This window comes from Bos javanicus, chromosome 2 (assembly GCF_032452875.1).
Source record: "Bos javanicus breed banteng chromosome 2, ARS-OSU_banteng_1.0, whole genome shotgun sequence".
Classification (NCBI taxonomy): Eukaryota; Metazoa; Chordata; class Mammalia; order Artiodactyla; family Bovidae; genus Bos; species Bos javanicus.
Genome location: NC_083869.1, coordinates 22,730,604 through 22,751,561, shown reverse-complemented (window position 1 = coordinate 22,751,561; position 20,958 = coordinate 22,730,604). Strand labels below are relative to the sequence as shown.

At 36.8% G+C, this 20,958-nt stretch overlaps 1 protein-coding gene and 1 pseudogene across 3 annotated transcripts in view; both read right to left on the bottom strand.

Annotated features, from left to right (window-relative positions):
• Positions 1-1,127: 1,127 nt before the first annotated feature.
• On the bottom strand, positions 1,128-1,782 carry LOC133258473 (acyl carrier protein, mitochondrial-like; annotated as a pseudogene).
• Positions 1,783-4,118: 2,336 nt separating this feature from the next.
• OLA1 (Obg like ATPase 1) overlaps positions 4,119-20,958 on the bottom strand; it is a 164,178-nt gene continuing 147,338 nt past the window's right edge. For 2 of the 3 annotated variants that reach the window (XM_061435069.1, XM_061435078.1), the window contains 4 exons: positions 10,564-10,704; positions 9,779-9,875; positions 7,613-7,735; positions 4,174-4,298 (listed from right to left, as the gene is read on the bottom strand). In XM_061435069.1, coding sequence (XP_061291053.1) covers positions 4,197-4,298; positions 7,613-7,735; positions 9,779-9,875; positions 10,564-10,704 — 463 coding nt within the window. In that variant the 3' untranslated portion in view covers positions 4,174-4,196. Of the gene's footprint in view, positions 4,299-7,612; positions 7,736-9,778; positions 9,876-10,563; positions 10,705-20,958 lie in introns of all 3 variants that reach the window. The other variant, XM_061435089.1, reaches the window with a different exon arrangement.

Below are 20,958 nucleotides of genomic sequence, written 5' to 3'. Positions count from 1 at the left end.
AGTAATTTACAGAAGGCAACGCTGAAGCAGTAACAGTGGTGCCTGATCCAGATTGGATTAGAAGCTCTTTCCACCCAATAAATCTGTGCTCATAACACAGAACAGAAGGTATAAATTTCAAAGAAGGTATAATGGAGACAAGACCAGGCAATGTCTATATGTGCCTAGGTAAAAAGCCAGCTGCTACAAAAGAAATATGGTAGCTTGAATACAGTAGCTTAAAGAACAGTAGTTTATTTCTCCTTCACGTACCAGTCCCAAGGGAAGCAGTCAGGGCCTGTGTGCTCTGCTCACCAGGGTCCTTCAGAGATGCAGGTTCCTGCCATACCTCTGCTCTGCTGTCCACTAAGGTGCTGTCTTTGTTTGCATGATTAACAGTGGGTTTTCTGGGAGGAAAGGTGCTCCTGAGGGGAGCGGTTTCCAAGGTCTTAAGGCATTCATTCACATTCCTCTGACAAGAACTTAGTCTCATGACCTCCACCTAGCTGCAGAGTCTGCCTGATAGTCTGTCTGCAGCTGGGTGCCCAGCCATTCTCTATTTAAACTATAAAGAAAGAATGCCCTGTGGTAGACAACTAGCATACCCTCCTGTAAAGTCATTTTCTCACGATAAAATCCACACAGGATGGATGAGATAACCTGCAAATAACCTTCCTCAAACAAATAGTTTATACTTATGATCTAGAGAGTAAAGTTTTATAAAACAATACCAACAGGACTAGGAACATGTGATTGAAAATTAAATGAAGATTTGTTCTACTCCTTATACTCTTAAGGCAACCAAGATGGTTTATTTCACCAGAAAAAAATGGCAATTTGCATGCAGACCAGAAGGACCAAAGAAATTGAACATATCATATTTATCCCTCTTTTCCACCCTCCTGAGGCAAGAGACCGCACTGGATGGGCCCCATGGGCCCTCCCTGCAGGCCACAGACACAGGCCCCTGATGACAGGTTCTTCCTTCTTGGTTGCTTGCCAAAGCATGAAAGCAACTCTACTATCTGTGTAAGAAAGCAGATACAGAATGCTCCCCTGGAGTGGTATCAAAATAGGCTTTGAGCCAAGCCCAAAGTGAAGTTATGAAGGTGATATGATAAAAATGAAATGAAAATGCTATCGGGAACTTTTTTTTTGGTTTTACAGATTTATTTTCAAAGGGCAAAAACACTTAAGACAATTTAAATACAAGTCTAAACAGAATTACTCTCAAAGTCAGCAATGATGCAGAAATGTGTTCTCACTGCCAGACACTCGCCAGCATCTTCTGAGCCTTCTCTCAGTGAGGAAAAGGGGTCTGATATTTTATTCACATACATCTTTCTTATCTGCAATGTAATCTACAATTTCTTGTGGGCACATTAACTTCTCCGCATCTATATCAGGAATTTCAAACCCAAATTCATCCTCCATGGCCATGATAATCTCCACTTGGTCCAAACTGTCTAAGCCCAGGTCTTTCATAAAATGGGAATTTACTGAAAGCTTTTCTGGGTCAATCTTGTCATAGTTTCAAGACGTAAAGAACACAGTCCTTGATTCCCTCCAATGTCAAAGGTGGTGCGTCGCTATACTGGCGGCACAGCTGTGTAACTGTGCCTGGAACCTGCGCGAGCACCAAGGCCGGCAGCGGAGCCCCAGGCCTCATCCGGGTCTCCGCGGCGAAGAGGGTAGTGCTGAGCGGCCGGGCCACGGCTAGCGTGGGGAGCCTGGGCAGTGGCGCGAAGGCCGTGGGAACACAGGTGCCCTGCGCACACAGGCACAAAGGACACGAGTCGCCATGGCTACGCCGACCCCGGATCTCGGGAAGTTTTTAAAATCAAATTTCTCTTACCAAAAAATCTAAGACGGATCTATAGATAAGTGAAAAAAAATTCACTTATAATCCTACAAATACATTAACTATCACCAATATTAAAAGGGGGAAAACATGAAGATACAGGTATATACCCAGTTATCTACATGCAAAAGTTCTTGGAATTCTCAACTTTTGTAGAAAATAAAAATTTGTACACACATACAGAATACTGTAGGACTTCTAACCAAATTAAACTTATCTCTAGCATTTAATTTCAGCCCTAATGAAGGCAGTTACCTCAAAACGAACTTGTCTCTTATTAAAACTTCTATTCTGCAATGTGCAATTACCACATTAGAAGTTAAGAGAAAGTAAAATTACACAATCTTTAAGCCTTTTAAATGAAATTCCAAACTTCTTTAAGACATCTATGCAATTTATTTTGAAGAGGACTCAAAAGCAAGAGATTGGATTTCTTCTTATATTGGTGAAATCCCAAACAATCCACAAATCTCTACATTTCTCCAATTCAGAAGTATAACAGGAATTTTCACTGCAAACTTGGTCAACTGCACCTGTACCCGAGTTTCATTTATGTTTTACTTAATCCTTAAAACAAAAAAAAATTTTGTTCACTTAATTTTATTATTTCCCTGCTGCAGTTCTGATTTTTATGTTAGCAAAAGACTATCAGTATCTGATTCTCATAAAGAACATACTCAACTAAAGAGCTTCTAAACTGTATTCATTACTCAATCAAATCCTCCTTAAGTACCCTTTCCTCTTTATAGCAAGTGAAAGAAGTGAAAGTGTTGGTCGCTCAGTTGTGTCTGACTCTTTGTGACCCCACCAGGGGTCCTCTGTCCTCTGTAGCCCACCAGGCTCCTCTGTCCATGAATTCTCCAGGCAAGAATACTGGACTGGGTTGCCACTCCCTTCTCCGGGGGATCTTTCCGATGGAGGGATGGAACCCAGGTCTCCTGCATTGCAGGCAGATTCTTTACCATCTGAGCCACCAGGGAAGCCCTCTTTATAGCAAATTGCCCTTAAAATCACTTCTTGCTTTTTGTGCTACATTAAGTAACTTTCAATGTTAAGTTTATGTGTGTTTTTACCTTTAATGTAACAAAATAACACAGTAGAGGCAAGAGCTGGCCTAGTTGGGGGTCTGCACTTAACTGAAATGATCCTCTGATCACAGAGGAGCACAAAAGGGCCATGGGTGGGGACAAGGGCAGCCTTGCAGGAGTGTTAACTGGGAGAGGAAGGGAGGGTTCAGGGAGGAACGCTACGACTGTCACCATAAGAGAAGAAGGCTAAGTGGCAAACGATCTCCAGATAACTACTTAACCATATTTTTCTTTCAGAATTTTCTGCTACAATTTTATAAAGTGCTTAACTTGCATACGCTAAAGTTTCAACTCATCTTAAAATATGTTAATAGCAAGTATTTTAAAAGTTTTATAATTTTCAAGACCTAATCTTTTTAGTAACTAATTTTTATACTCACTACTGAATCGAAACAAAATTATAACTCATCAGATATGAATGGGTTAGTTTTCACAACAATTTCATCACAATAATTTCAAAGGAATGATTAAAAATGAACATTCTCTCCAATATGGTCAGAACAACAACAACAACAACAAGAAATCCTTTAATTTTTGAGGTAGAATTTTCCCCCAGCACTGTTTTCTTTCTGGTCATAGTCACCTAGGATATATCTTTTGTGATATCATTGCTATCATCTTTCAATAAATGTCCATCTACAAATTAATTAACTTTCTGGAGACAAATCCCTGGTAGACTATTCTTCTGATTCCTATGAAAGACCCACTTCTAAGATACAATTGCAGCTGCCCCACACGCTAGTTACTGTGTCATACGCACGCCTTAAAATTCTGTAATCAGCAACCGCCAGGTGCCATATCGCATTCAGCACACCACAGTCAGTCAATACAGACATCCCCAAACACACCAAGGCTGGTTTTGTCAAATGTTTTATTGAGTGTAGACATCTGGAGTACTGTAAAACATGCATTATCTGTAGATTCAAAAAGGAGCAAGCCACATTGTCCTCACTGTCAAATGTGTCAGGCTTGGCATACATGATGGAGATTAATGAAGTATCATGAGAGTAATATGGTTCCTGAAAAGCTTCTACAATTTGGAGTAGGGTCTTAATCACGTGAAAAGCAAAGCTGTTCACATTTGGTGAACTTGCATCTCATTGGAGGTACACAGTATTTTAATTTTAAAACAAATAAAAATAATTGTTTGTAGAAGATTCCCATCACCCCAACTTTACCTGCCCTTTCAGTTTTCAGAAATTTTAATTAAAAAAAAAAAAGTATATGCCTTTTGGAAGTTGTACATTTATCTGAGCAATAATTAAAATTTATTTCTTCTTCGGTTGCTGAGGTGTATTAAATTTGAAGAAGATAATATCTCCATCTTCAACAATATAATTTCTGCCTTGTTGTCTGTACTTTCCAGCAGCCTGTAAATAAGAAATACAAAGGAAATGTGTTAGTTTACAATGAAATATATAAGGTAAATGGTAGGAGCACATGCAAAAAGTATTCCACATCTTGGGTCAGATTAAAGAAAAAAAAAATACAGGAAGGCACACAAGTTCAAAACTAGACTTGGAGAGAAGCAAAATATTCCTGATTTGGGCAGCACTAGATTTTCCATACATACATAATCATAATGTATTCTCCACTAAACTGTTGGTACATAAATGTAATTATACCAATATCATTAAGTTTCATTACATGCTGTTTATGGTACATTTCTGATGTGTCTGCAAACATCCGGCAAGTCACTGTAACAAACAGATCAAACCAGGCAGGAAAAAAAGCTTATATAGCTAGGTTAAAGCTGCAATATTTACTTAAAGAAATTCTTTGGTGATACTGATGATGCCAAAGACACAGCATGCTACAAGTATCAATTGGAATTACAGATTTTAAATTGCTTCTTTGTAGTTTTTAATTTGATCTTGACAATGGCCGTACACAATGGTGTATACTAAAATTCAACACACAGAAGTTTACTGACTAATGGCCGTAGTTACAAGCAGACTCTAACAGGTTGGAAATGCAAAGATACGTATTTTTTTCCACTTGTAAATCAGTCGGCAAAGCAACTGATTCCACCTGCTGGCACGCAGATCAAGATGAGCAATCTTCTGGTGATTCTTGTACAAATAAGCAGCAGTTACACAGAGACTCAGGTTCCCTGTGGGGCACAGCACACACACTTCATCCTCAGCACGACAGGGTCTTCAATATCTACACATCCACACTGCACACCACCAACCCTGTCCTGCGTGACCTGATGTCAACCACGCAACACTGAGGACCTGGGGGTCTTTTAGAAAAACAAAAAATTCTCAAAAGTATTTTCCTTCTGCTAGAACTTATCGAGAACACAAAACCTTTGACCAACAAGATTAGTACTTCCCTTTGAAGATATTGATAAGAATGTTCAAAGTCAAGTGCAATTATACTAATCAGAAACAAGACTAAGATCATACATCTGAGGTTAAAATCAACAAACCAGGTCACAGAGCCCTAGTAAGCATATTACAATTATCTAGACCACATATAAAAATCACCTACTAAGTGCTTTTAAAAATGAAGCTAATTTTTAAAAAGTCAACATACCCTAACATTTTAAAAGGCACACACACACACACACACACACAATACTCTTATACGATTTTTTCCAAAGTTGTAATGTATGGAAGGCCGTGTGCTACTTGTCTTGAGAATCTAAAGTCCAATGTTATAAAACTATATAGACAATTTAAATCAAATACATAATTGGCATGACATATTAAGTGTAAGTTTATATACTTTGTTATGACTCAAGTTTACTACTAATTAAAGGTGACAGTGTTCCTTTAAATTCTCTAGAGACCATTTAATCCATTTTCACTGCTATCAGAAACACTGGTTGGAAAAAAAAATCAATACCCATTTGTGAATCTTGAGTATGTATTAAACAAGACACGTCTAACCAGTTCATTTGCACTTGAAAGCAGCCATCTGTAGAAGCCAGCTTTGCCTAAGCAGATATGATTGCTAATAATGTGATATCCCTGTAGACTACAAAGCCCACACAGAGCTATTCAGTATATAGTTCACAGCACTGGCATTAAATTAGTTATGCTGCACTGATGTTTGAAATACATATACATACATACACATATACACAATCTTGCTCTCAAACCTAAAACTTACGTGATAATATGCAAGTATTTGTTGAATAAAAGAAATTCATAAATGCTTTATTTAATTTGGAGTTCAAATTTTGAAATGTTAGTTTTGGAAATTAAAAAAGAAAAAAAAAAGCCTAAAATACTTAATGGTATTCTAAGCTGAAAAGCCAGAGGTCAACCTTTTCCAGTTTATTGCATAAAACCTCCTAGTTATTGTTAAGCATTTCTACAAGCAGGCAACATTTTTTTTTTACTGTATATTATAACATTTCTGTATTGTTAAAGGAAGTATTCACAATTTATATAACTTTCAAGTTTATAAATTACAACATAGACATCTATTAAGGGTTGGTAAAACAGGCTTATCCCATGAGAATATAAAAAAGAAGCATCTGATTTCTGAATTCTAGTAATAGAAAAGTATCCTTATTTTAACCTTTAGTCTATGAAAAATATATATGCCAGCATGACATAACATGTTGAAAAATAATCTGAGAGTTTTCAAGTCTAATTAGTATTCTTGACAAAGTTCAATCTTAATACACTGAACTTGCATATCTAACTATCGCCACAGATGACAACACTGAGAAGTTAATGACTTTGTTTAGTATAAACTGCAACTTCTTTCACGCCTTTAAAAAAAACAAAATGGCTCTCATTCCACATTGAACCAACTACACCAAGATTTCCCCCTTCCCTTCCTGGGGTTTCAACAATTCTATTATAGTCCTGCTGTTCCATATGATCTCTCCAATGATACCAATGAGAATAAACTTGAAATAAACTTTTTTGGATTTCTTTAAAATTAGGAAATATACAAGACTGCTCTAAAAATTTTTTTTAAACATTTTCTATACTAGTCTTCAAATAACAAATTAAAGGTAAAGACGCCTGCTTATAATGCCAGTTTACCTCCCTGACCTGTCTGTTGATTAGAGTTGACACACCTAGTGGATTTTGCTAAGTAAACCTAATAAAGTCAAACAAAATCAAGTCTCTAACAGAGTTTACATTAAAAGAAATCATTCATTACGTCTGCATAACACAGCTTCACTATTAGTGGATGCAAACTAAATTATACTTATTAGCTAAAATAAAGCACAATTTTGGACCTGCCCTCTAGTGTTGAGAAAGCAAATTAAGCTCTCAGAGATCTTTTTTAAAAAAAGTACAACCATGAAGTTCAGCAAAAACAGGTTTTATTTGACTAAATTTACATTGTTTTCCTTAAATTAACCCATATGTATACACATACTACTTTTATTTCAGATATTCAAGTATAATAAGTTCAAGTTTTCACTGGTCATCAGTGAACAAATTCTTTGAAATTATTGATAACTACTTAAAGCCAGCTTTAAAATTTCTTTTTCAGTTTTAGAAAAACACCACAAAATTAGTAACAATTTATACATTTAAAAAGCTGCCTAAGAGTATGTAAATATCTATGGCTCAGTTGATAGTACATACAGTTGACAGTTAACACTAACGCTGACACAGTTTAAAAGATCGTTATCATTCATTTGAATCATGAGTATCTTCATATCAGCAAAAATTATTAAGTATGAAACTAGAAAATAATTCCTTACCTTGACTGCATTTTCAGAACCTTCCTCTTTAAAATCTTCATATTTCATTACTTCAGCCATAATGAATCCTTTTTCAAAATCTGTGTGAATCTTTCCTGCAGCTTGAGGAGCCTTCGTCCCTTTCTTTGAAAAGGAAGACCAGGGAAAACTAATTGCATTTATGATGACTGATTGAAAGCATAGAGTTTCTTTTGTTTTATCTGCAGTTGGGTTCAACTTAAACTTAGTTTAATAACAGTTAAGATGTCTGATATACAAATTAGAACATTTTCAATACAGGGCACTATCTGAGCAGCAGATTTAGCACAGACAAATCAGTAGATGTTAAAGCAGCGTAGCTTTGTTTTTCCTAACAGTCATCCACAGATTTATCGATTTAAATGCAGTGGCCTGGTTTGGTGTAGGTTTCATTTCGATTTTCTATTCTTCACGGTGGGAAAAAAAAAAGGATTTTAAAAGTAGCTTTCAAGCTGAATTATCAAAGGTTTTAAAAAGATAAAAAGCCTTGAAAATTTCAGCTCATCTAAAGAACATACAAAAATCAATATATAAAGGGACATTTTTAAGATATTTCCAACAAATCATACAATCTATGTTCAGCAAATAATTTTTAAATCCTCATAAAATTTTGAACACTTTACATAATAAACCCTGCCTCTAACCACCATGAGAGAAAATTCAAGTTGATATAGGAAGAGAAATGTCTTATAATTACCCCATATGTTAAACTACAAGGACATACATTCCAGACACACACAACCATGGAAAGAAATTTGAGAAATAATGGTGACCTAAAGGCTGCTTAATAAAGCATGTTAAAGTGATAAGGAGTCTGACACTATAAAGCACAGTTTTTACAATAAAAGATGTATTGGGTTAATATGGCTACTCACTGATGCTTACCTGACTAAATATCCTAGCACATTAAATCATGGATACTTACAATCAGTCTTAAGATAAACCAGCTTTCACATTTTCAAGCCCAGAACATGTTATCTTTCCTTCTGCACATACTTAAGTTTGGAAGTTTTAAGGCTTTAAAATATACAGTAAAAATAAACCCTAGCAATTTGTTTACCAACCCAAATTGCTTTGACATAATTTGTATGTCGATATAAAAGGACCTTAGTTATAAGTCAATCAAATGTTTTTTTTTAACAAAGAAAAGAGGAGATCAAAGAAAAGTGAATCTCACATTCACACGACGCCTTTAACATTATGCTGAACTGACTTCATGCTCCTATCCATCTTAAATCAAAATAAATGTAATAATAAATTAATGTAGCCAGTGAAAACAGGAATGAAAGCAGCCCTAAAATTCATCATGTACCATACACTAAGAAAGCATAATAAAAGAATGAATAAGACACTGAATATTTCTGAAAGTTCAGATGTTGTTTTTAGATTCTGTAAGACGATTTTGGATTACATATGTTTCAAAATATTTTTCAACAGTAACTACCGTATTACAATGTATTTTCACTTAAAAGCCAGCCATTACAGTTCTGTTTCTATTGTCCTTTGGGAATAAATTAGTCATTCTTTCTGGTGGCAATCAGTTATATATCAATATTTTAAAAATACGCATCACATTATTAAAGAAGACTGAATATAAAACACTGTAAAAATAAACACTATTTCTATAAATTCAAATTTTAAAAGGCACGAATTATTACACATTGAGTTTAGCTCTTTGAGCCCAACTGTGTATCTATGAAGAGCATAATGATGTCATATTGCTTTTATTGCTGAAAATGTAATCCGAGCAAAGCAAAGGAGGAAAGAACCACCCGCAACCCAAACAAACTTAGCGAATACAAAATGAAAAGCAACATCAATTTCACTGCAGACAAACCCAGTCACACAGATTAAGCAAGCACAATACTGGTGCGTCTTATCTCTGACCACAGGAGGAGGGTAGACAGATTCTACAGGATGAAGAAATTCAGACTATGTAATAGGCAGAATCAATTGTTACCTGCCTCAATCAATGCCGCTCCACTTTCACTGTTCAGCAGCTCACAAATAATTAAAGTTATCCTGGACAAAAACCTCATCTGTAATGACTAGCTAACCGCCACCATGACAAACTTCAAAGTCAGTGATATCAATCTGAATTCAATAGTGTGGAACTGGATATAGCTGATGAATAAGTATGAATCTTACCCTGATGGTCCACGCACGCACTTCATCTGGGCCTGCAGTGAAAAAGTATTCTAGTTGGAGTGCTGCAAACCCAGCCTTAATGATCTTTGGCAAAGCGCTGAAATAAAATGAAACAAATTCACTCAACATATAAGTAGATTGTGCCAGAGATCAGTATGAACCTAAAATATTCATTTCAAGCAGAAAATGTTAGAGAGATTAGTAAATGACCATTTTTCTTTTATAATACACTTGAAGAGGTCAGAAAGCATGTAACTATTCCTAAAAAATCTCTTCAAAAATTAGTTTTAATTATATTAGTCTAAATATATCATTTTGAATTGTTTACTATAGAAAAAGAAAAATTTGATCTACCCATTCTATGGTTATTTTCCTCCAATATCAGTTATTTCCCAGACGTGGGTCATGAAAGCAAAATTATTTGATTGAAATCCAATGTTTAAACAATATATTACTGTTACTCAGAAAAAAATTAAGGCAATTGATTCACTCTTTCCCCGCCCCCACTGAACATGACGAAAGAGTTTTGGCGATCATTCCTTCTCAAAAATATACATAACTAATACCTATGTTATAATTAAAACACTGTACAGAGATGACAGATGACAGTTAAAAACTTAATTTAAAATAAATCTTTTCACTCTGTCTCATGGTAAAGAAAGGAGAAGATTCCCTCTTTATAATGGTAATTACTCTGTCATTTATTATTCTATCAGCGCAAGCAATTAAATTACTGCAAGGAAATAGTTGATAATAAAGTGTAGGGAAAATGAATGCTAATTAACCTTTGTGTCATGTTCGCTTCCAGATACTTCTGTCTCTCCTCAGCACTCAATTCTTGCAACCTGAGTTCCAAGGCCCCACTAAAAGGAATGACCAAGGCACCTGGGTCATACTTGTCCACCCACTCTTTAATTTTTATCAACCTGTAGACAAAAAAGGGCACAACATTATCTTGTAGTGCATGCATGACTGTACCACATTCATTATTATCAAGTAGCGCATACATATTCATAAGAATTGCACGGTTTTATGATGCCATCTTTTTGTGTATAGCTTTCCAAGGTCAAGGCATTAACAGGCAGCAACTGCTTCAGGTACACGCCATAATATTTTACTGTAATCTAGTTTTATGTTAACATATTATCTATAGGAACTATCGTACAAATATTTTAAAACTTTTTGCAGTTACACTAAATTCATTCAGTATTAACACCTGTGACCTTGAGAATCTCAATGTTATGATTTACTATCTTCCTTTACAAAATAAATTTTTTAAAAGCAAAAAACACAAAGTTCTGGATTTACAGGAATCACACCTAAAAGTATCAGCTAATTTTGAGGAGCTTTGACAAATAATTAATTTGTTCCTCCCAGATATCTATATGCCTGGTTCAATTCCTTCTTGGACTAACAAGACCTTACAGTTGTCACTGGTTTTGAGATTTTTGCTAATCTCCCCGCCCCCCCCCAAAGTCCAAATATATAGGTTTACAAACCTGGTTGATTGTGTATACATTGTTCTCATGAATCTCACTTTTGTAGAATCATGAATAACAGAACTACAGAGGAAATAAATTCCTTTAATAGAAAAGGGTTTGGAAAGCCAAATCAGTTAGGAAATTGATATCAAGTATTACCTGAAAAGACATTATTGATTCTTTTCAGAATCATTTCAGATTCTAAAGCATTATTGAGTGATTTCTTCCCAAGCATGGAATTTTTTTTCTTTGTTAATTTATTTTTTTATTGAAGGATAATTGCTTTACAGAATTTTGTAAGCATGGAGCAATTTAGCAAAGTGGCAGTTAGAGCATAAATGAAGTAAGTGTAGTGAGTATATTAACTAGGTTCTGATCCTACCACTATGCTAGCTTTTTACTCTTGGCAGGTTTCTAAACCTTTCTAAACTTCAGTTTCCTTATTCACAGAAATAGTAAGAGTACACATTATACTGTAGGTAAAGAACGTAGAAAAGTAAAGCTTGGCATATCATAAACAAATATTAACAGCAATTACTATTAATATTTTTATTCTCAGATAATCACAGCAGACATGCCTATGATTCTGGGATAGAGCTTAGTATAGAAATGGGTATAGATTTCACAGTTCAAGGTATATCACTTATACTTGTCTCGCATATTTAGACCAAGGCTTTAATAACTATCATGATAGAAAATTGAGGCAGAAATCCTTAAAAAAAAACAATGTAAAATATCACTACAGTGGATAAGAAACACAAGAACTAAACCCTAACACTCACCATCAAACAAAACGGCAGGGATCAGAGTTATCAGAAAATTAAGAACATGGACTACTGAGTAGAATGGGATAAAGGAATGAAAAACTCACACAATAGTTCATACATGTTTGCTATATGAGGCTAACCTATAATTTATTTATTTACTATTTATCAATGGGGAACTCCCTGGTGGTCCAGTGGTTAAGATTCCATGCTTTCATTGCAGGGGGCACAAGTTCAATCCCTGGTTGGGGAACTAAGATCCCACATGCTGCATGGTGTGGCCAAAAAAAAAAAAACACAAACTATCAGTGATTTTTTATTTTTTTTTTTCCCTTTTGGTCATATCCTAGAAATAATGGACCAACCCCTAAGATGTATTTTGGAACCAAATATATGTCCTTTAAAAGAGGAAATCCAAACCAGTTGTTTTCTTATCCAAAATTATGAAGGAAAGAACATTATGAGATTCTAACTTATTTTACAGACTTACACTATTCAAACAAAACTGTATTTTAAAATTTTTCATTGATGGTTTTAGTAACCGCAAGCCAGAATCAGAAATCAGAAATGTAATAAAAAAAGGAAAAATAACATACCAAATATAGATTCAATGAAAATAAAACAAGCCCATGCAAAAGAAAACAAAAATATCATATACGTTTTGTTTCAAAAATATGGTCAACATAGCTAATAAAACTAGAACAGTTATGAGACAACAAGACAAGAAATAATGACTTTGGCTAAAATATCAATTCAGAATAACAATAGTTTTACCCTGTCATTTTAACAGCCTTTCCTGCAGATTCCTCAGAGGGATTATTTGCATTCCTCAGGTGTTCTATTGTACAATTCAGATGAATAAAGACTTACAAATCATTCCTCTACCGCCAATGCGAGACTTTGATCTGCTGAATACACTATTGTACCTTAACTATAATTGGCAAAAAACCTGCCAGTGTAGAGCATCACAAGCTTAATAACAAAGGAGAATATCTCAAAGTGTTGACAGATGATCTTCATAATGCAGAAGCAGAGCTGGAACATGTTAGCAGTAAATGAGCACTGAGGTCTAAAGGTCTCTAAAGTGACTGACATCAGACCTGCTATAGCCTCACTGAAAGAAAAAGGTACCGTGGCACTCTCCGTAAAGTGAGTTAGGTCTTTGCCTGCGAGCTTCACTTTTGTGACTTTCCCTGTCATAGAAAACACAGGGAAGATGAAAAGTGAGTTAGGTTCTTTGGCTGTCTGCTTTACTTTTGTTACTTTTACTATCAAACAAAAGTGAGAAATGCCCCAAAGTAATTTTTAATTACATATTTGAAATAAACCTTGAGTAATTAAAAATATGACTTGATTTCAAGATTATAGAGTAAAATACATATAATATATCTATTAGGTCTGATGGTTACAAAAGTGTGATAATGAGGCCAAGATCACAAGTTTGAACCCCATTGGGACCAGTTACCTTTTGCAGAAAGCTATCTATTCTGTTGCTGCAAACTGTACCCCAAACTCATCTCAAAAATGTGAGCTATGGTACATGAGGGAATACGGAATATCAAAGTCGCACTCAGGACCACTGCAAGAAAAACAATTTCAAGTACAATACACACTGTCAAAGTGACTGAATAGTAATCTCCATACACAAATGTTAGCCAATGTCTAAAGAAAGCTATCTAATAGTAACCAAAATAATAATGATATTGTCATAGAATACCAAATTATAGGAGGGGAGAAGAAACAGTAAAGACAGGACACTCCCAAGGAATAAACTGCAAAGACTTTCACAACATTCATTTTATAAATTTATATAAACAGATTATTGCACAAAGCTGCAGATTACCGATAAGGAGTCAGAGCCACACTGATTTCCCCAAAGTTTTATGAGCAACAATTGGAAAGAAGAACTGCCATTAGTGGTACTTTTCTTCCTACTAATGATTCTACAGCAAGCGGACTAAGCAGGGACAATCAATTTTAAGGCTAAAGGGTTATGCTTTGAAATTCACTGGCAGGTTTTGATATGGTAAAGTCTTTGGCAAAATGAGATCTTTAGTATTAAGCTAGCTTTAGATTTCTAAAAGATTATGTCTCAAATTTACTTTTGGTTTTATAATCTGACCTTCTTATCCAGTCATGAAATTTCAGATTTCATAATTTGATTTTCCTTGGGTTAATTTACATGGTTTGTATTTCTCTTCCCAGATACAAATTTTATTTCTAAAAATTACATTTGTCTGTCTTTGAAATCTACCTGTTCTTTTTTGGTAACATTTTATTCTTGTTTAATGAATTCTCATTCCCTACAATATTTTTAAAAGATTAACTGAAGGTTTCTCTCAGACTGTTCTAGTTACTTCTAGTTTCTTGTGTGTAACTCTGCCTGACCCCCTTTAACATGCCATCTTCTAATCTCTCAAAATGGGTGGCTCCTGTGTATGTGCCGTTGTTCTTGGATGTATGATCATTTGGCAGGAGCTGTTTTGTTCCAAGAGAATCTGTGATCAAACCCCTGGGTTGTTGAGATATATTTATGACATAGTTTTGTGGGGTTTTTTTCTTCTAGGGAAAGACCTATGGAGGATTTCGGGCTCTGAAACATTTTGAGGCTTAGAGTTTCTGCACTAGGTTATTGGTAATGTAGACAGTGAGGCCCAGTCTCTAGTTTCCTGAGAATAACCGTTTCTTCCCTTTTATAAAAGGGGTGGGAGCTGGGGGTGCATGTTTCTCGTGTCTGACATGGAAAGGACAGCTCTTTCTAGGTTTACGAGTGTGCAGTTCTGGCACCTGTAGCGTGCGTCTTATCCCTGTATGGACACGAAGGCCTCTAAGCCATATGAGATATTTTCCCTGAGGACCATACACTGTTGAGTTCACTTTCTACCATCAGAGTTTCCTCTTTGTTTCTGACCCGTGAGAACCCCTTTTCTTGCTTTCAAGTCCTGCCATGTTCTAAAAATACCACATCATCAAAAATACTATCTTTCCTGGTTATTTCCTCTGATGTTTCTATATACAAGAAACAAGAAGGGAGCTTCCTGTATTGGCTGAGTCCATCTCAGTGATACTATTTGATATTCTGCATAAAACTAAATTTTTGCAACTTAAACTCCTGAAATACTTTTCTCTGATATACTTTAATATGTATTTTAATTTATTCTTTTCTACATTTCATGTCCATCCAGTCATTCAACTATGCCCAGCTATTCAAATTCTGCTTTTCTAAAAATCCTTTAAAGATGGCACAATTTAGCACTAAAGCCAAGTTCAGTTTAGTTCAGTTCAGTTGCTCAGTCATGTCCGACTCTTTGCGACCCCATGAACTGCAGCACGCCAGGCCTCCTGGTCCATCACCAACTGCCGGAGTCCACCCAAATCCATGTCCATTGAGTCGGTGATGCCTTCCAACCATCTCATCATCTGTCATCCCCTTCTCCTCCTGCCCTCAATCTTTCCCAGCATCAGGGTTTTTCCAATGAGTCAGCTCTTTGCATCAGGTGGCCCAAGTATTGGAGTTTCAGCTTCAACATCAGTCCTTCCAATGAACGCCCAGGACTGATCTCCTTTAGAATGGACTGGTTGGATCTCCTTGCAGTCCAAGGGACTCTCAAGAGTCTTCTCCAACACCACAGTTCAAAAGCATCAATTCTTCGGTGCTCAGCATTCTTTATAGTCCAACTCTCACATCCATACATGACCACTGGAAAAACCATAGCCTTGACTAGATGGACCTTTGTTGACAAAGTGTCTCTGCTTTTTAATACACTGTCTAGGTTGGTGATAACTTTCCTTCCAAGGAGTAAGTGTTTTTTAATTTCATGGCTGCAGTCACCATCTGCAGTGATTTTGGAGCCCAGAAAAATAAAGTCTAACACGGTCTCTACTGTTTCCCCATCTATTTCCCATGAAGTGATGGGACCAGATGCCATGATCTTAGTTTTCTGAATGTTGAGCTTTAAGCCAACTTTTTCACTCTCCTCTTTCACTTTCATCAAGAGGCTCTTCAGTTCTTCACTTTCTGCCATAAGGGTGGTGTCATCTGCATATCTGAGGTTATTGATGTTCCTCCTGGCAGTCTTGATTCCAGCTTTTGCTTCCTCCAGCCCAGAGTTTCTCATGATGTATTCTGCATATAAGTTAAATAAGTAGGGTGACAATATACAGCCTTGACATACTCCTTTTCCTATTTGGAACCAGTCTGTTGTTCCATGCCCACTTCTAACTGTTGCTTCTTGACCTGCATACAGATTTCTCAGGAGGCAGGTCAAGTGGTCTGGTATTCCCATCTCTTGAAGAATTTTCCAAAGTATAGATATACCATAAATCCAGGGGGCACCGATAAACACTGAGCTTATGTCTAGTCTTCTTCCTTGCAAGTTTCCTCTCATTTTTATTAAAACTGTTCAAAGTCCCAAATAATGACTTTTAAGAAAATCACATTTTTCTTTTCCATTTTCCAAACATGTTCACTGCAAATTAATGCTCATTTGCAGTGTTCTAAAAGAAACAAACATATACCCCATAAACAATATTCATTCAAGACCAAATAATTAGCTCTAGAACATTCAAAGTTCCCAACCCTTCAAAATTCTGTTTGAATAAAGTTACTAGAGTGAGGTTATTAAGGAAGTCAATGGGAAAAAAAGAGCTAGAAAGAAGAAATACCAAAAACTTCTAATCTAATTATTAGTCTTGGAAATCTAATCCCTCTTCTAAAAGAGATCCCCATCTGTTATCTATGTAACTGACTTCAGGTTTCAATGTTCTTGTCTGACTTGATGGAACTGTGCAGGACAACAATTAAACTCTGCTCCACAGAGTGTGGTCTCATCACCTGGGTGCTTCTTAGAAATGAAGAATCTCAGAATCTGCATTTTAATAAGATCGTCAGGTATTTCACATGCACACTAAACTTTCAGAAGCACTGAATTAAAGGACTTTGAAAATAAAAGCACTTTAAGTGAAAACATAGAAATGTCTGCAAGAATTCTGCAGACCAACTAATAACTAAGCAGATCTTGACTACCTATCCCATTGACATGAGAGGAGTGAGAATAATAGAAAAATTCCTGCTCACATCTCCCAGGCTCAAATCCAAAAGAGAAAAAACTTACCAGAATTTCAGAAAGTATAAGGAAAATGTTTGCTCTGACACCCCTGCAGTATCAAAGACGTTTTAGATTCAGGGTAAAAATAATTAGTTTAAACAGAATTACTATGGTCAACAGTTTCTTTATAAGACATAATTACATCTCTCTTATTCTAGTAAGCCTCAATACCTGGAAAAACATCGGTAAGTTAGCTTTGGAATCTAGATTCAAATTATAAGAAATGAGCCCAGCAAAGAGGACTCTGTGAAATCTAAATTCATATCAAGTAAAAGGGATATTACCACAAATTGTTCCCTATGAGGACCTCACAGAACCACTGTCTGGAAAACCTTGTTCATTTTTGCAGTCACTGTATTAAAAGTGGCATTTGTAATATACACATTTGTGTACACACACACACAAATGTTGCAATGAATAAACAGGAGAAAACTTAAGGATGAATCCTAATTTCTTTGAGTAAATCATAGTAATCCCATTCTCCAGCTAGCAACTTGACTGAGAGTTGCCATGTGAACCAGTTCTGGTCAATAGGGCATGAGAGGAAGCTTGCTACAGGCTTCAAGAAGATTCTGAAAGGCTCCTTTAGCTCTTAAATAGGGTAAAGAAGAGTGTCTCTGCTGGACACTATGTCTGGATTTTATCTCTAGAATTCTAACAGCTATACTTTGACCAAAAGAATGGATGTACGGAAAGATGAGAAAAACCCTTGTTCTTAAAACGATCACAGAAACACTGAATTAACCAAAGCTGGAGACAAACTACCCTGGGTTTAACTATTACATGTTGGGATTGTCTTCGTTATTTGCAGCATCCTGATACTGACTCTGACCACATTTTAGGGTTCTCTTCATTTGAATATATGAACGCAGCTCCTCTTAAATGGTCTAACTTATTTTTTAGAATAGCAGCTACTGTAGAGCTTTCCTTGAGCATCCATATAGATGGATGTTATTACCACACTGCCTCCTATGTTATAAATTGCCTATTTGGGGGCGTTTATCTCTTCCCAGTATAATAAAAACTTTGTGAGGTCAGGCACTTGTCTTTGTTCCCTGATATATCTAAAGAACTCTACTAGCACAGCACTGGCATATAGTGAACGTTCAGACATTTTCTGAATGGATAACAAAGTGGAAAGTGTTTTGACAATAATTAGCTGAGGGCCTATAGGTAGTATTTAAGTTCTCTTAGCTTTAGTTTTGGAGAAGGCAATGGCACCCCACTCCAGTACTCTTGCCTGGAAAATCCCATGGGCGGAGGAGCCTGGAAGGCTGCAGTCCATGGGGTCGTTAAGAGTCAGACATGACTGAGCGACTTCACTTTTTCTTTTCACCTTCATGCATTAGAGAAGGAAATGGCAACCCACTCCAGTGTTCTTGCCTGGAGAATCCCAGGGACGGGGGAGCCTGGTGGGCTGCCGTCTATGGGGTTGCACAGAGTTGGACACGACTGAAATGACCTAGCAGCAGCAGCAGCAGCAGCTTTAGTTTGGAGAAGGCAATGACAACCCACTCCAGTACTCTTGCCTGGAAAATCCCATGGATGGAGGAGCCTGGTAGGCTGCAGTCCATGGGGTCACTAAGAGTCGGACACGACTGGGCGACTTCACTTTCACTTTTCACTTTCGTGCATTGGAGAAGGAAATGGCAACCCACTCCAGTGTTCTTGCCTGGAGAATCCCAGGGACAGGGGAGCCTGGTGGGCTGCCGTCTATGGGGTCGCACAGAGTCGGACACGACTGAAGTGACTTAGCAGCAGCAGCCGCAGCAGCAGCTTTAGTTTACACACCTGCAAAATGCTGTGAAGTTTTCAAACGGTTCTGGGTTCCCTACAGGAACTTTCAAGGTGCTAGGAGGAGAAACCGTGGAAAAAGAAAAAGAGGAACAAGAGGGAGGTTTGAAACTCTCCACTTTTGCATTTCAACCAGAGCTGCATCATTCTGCCATGATGGATTTCTGCATCAGAGTTCATCAGAAGAAAGAGTTCTGTTGTTTTCAACAGCTCTAAAGTTCAATGATTAAGTGATCCTTTTAAGACTGCAAACTCTATCATTTTATGCCACATGCCAGAAGTGAATTACAAGTGCTGAAATCTTAAAGCACTTCAAATTTTTGCTTAAATGTTATTTTCTACCATCTTAAAAAAAAGAAAAAGCTCTCCTTTTCCATTTTCTGTCACTCTATTCCCTCACTTTGACTTATTTTTCTTCACAGCACTTATTATATTATGTTCTTAGTGTTTATTGTCTTCCACTCATTATTTCATTCCCTACTCCAGGTGATCTTCCTGACCCAGGCATTGAATCTGTGTCTCTTGTGTCTCCTGCATTGGCAGGCGGATTCTTTACCACCAGTGCCACCTGGGAAGCCCCACTGGGAAACCCACTTACTCACTTATTCAGTTCAGTTCAGTTGCTCAGTTGTGTCCGACTCTTTGTGACCCCATGAACCGCAGCACGCCAGGCCTCCCGGTCCATCACCAGCTCCCGGAGTCCACCCAAACCCATGTCCATTGAGTCGGTGATGCCATCCAACCATCTTATCCTCTGTTGCTCCCTTCTCCTCCTGCCCTCAATCTTTCCCAGCATCAGGGATTTTTTCAAATGAGTCAGCTCTTTGGATCAGGTGGTCAAAATATTAGAGTTTCAGTTTCAGCATCAGTCCTTCCAATGAATATTCAGGACTGATCTCCTTTAGGATGGACTGGTTGGATCTCCTCGCAGTCCAAGGGGCTCTCAAGAGTCTTCTCCAACAGCACAGTTCAAAAGCATCAATTCTTTTGCGCTCAGCTTTCTTTATAGTCCAACTCTCACATCAATACATGACCGCTGGAAAAACCATAGCCTTAACTAGACGGACCTTTGTTGACAAAGTAATGTCTCTGCTTTTCAATATGCTGTCTTGGTTGGTCATAGCTTTCCTTCCAGGGAGTAAGCATCTTTTAATTTCATGGCTGCATTCACCATCTGCAGTGATTTTGGAGCCCAGAAAAATAAAGTCAGCCACTGTTTATTAGGGCAAAGGAATTTTTTAAAATATTTTGTTCACTGCAATATTTCCAGTACCACTTATGATAGAAAAAAAAAAATCACAATATAGTGGATTTTCATTCCCAAGGTAAACCTGTGGCTTGAACTACTACACCCCACCCTACCTCACCCCCAGCCCCTGTAAACTACCATACTTTGTTTTTATGAGTGTGATTAATTTAGATACCTCTGACAAGTAGAATCATAACGGTTTTTGTCTTTTTTTGTGATTGGCTTATTTTACTTCACAATGTCCTCAAGGTTCATCCACGTTATAGCAGATGACATTATTTCCTTTTTTTTAAAGACTGAATAATATTCCATTGTATGTATATACCACATTTTGTTTCTCCTTTCATTCAATGATGGACATTTCTTAGGATAAATGTTTATTCAAGTCCTTTGCCCACTTAAAAATTGGGTTAATTAGGATTTTGTTGTTGTTGTTGTTGAGATTATGATATGATCATTCGATTGTTGAAAGGGTACTAACACAATTCAATAGGGAAATAACAGTTAACAAATGGGGCTTAGACAAGTGAATATCCATAAACAAAAGTTAAAATGGACCAAAGATCTAAATGTAAGAGTTAAAACTATAAAACTCTTCAGAGAAAGCAGGTGGAAATCTTCACATTTTTGGATTAGGTAATAATAGGTTCTTAGATATGATACTTAAAACACAAACAACCAAAGAAAACATAAATTAGAATTTATCAAAATTTAAAATTTTGTGCACCGATACTGGATGCTTGGGGCTGGTGCACTGGGACGACCCAGAGGGATGGTATGGGGA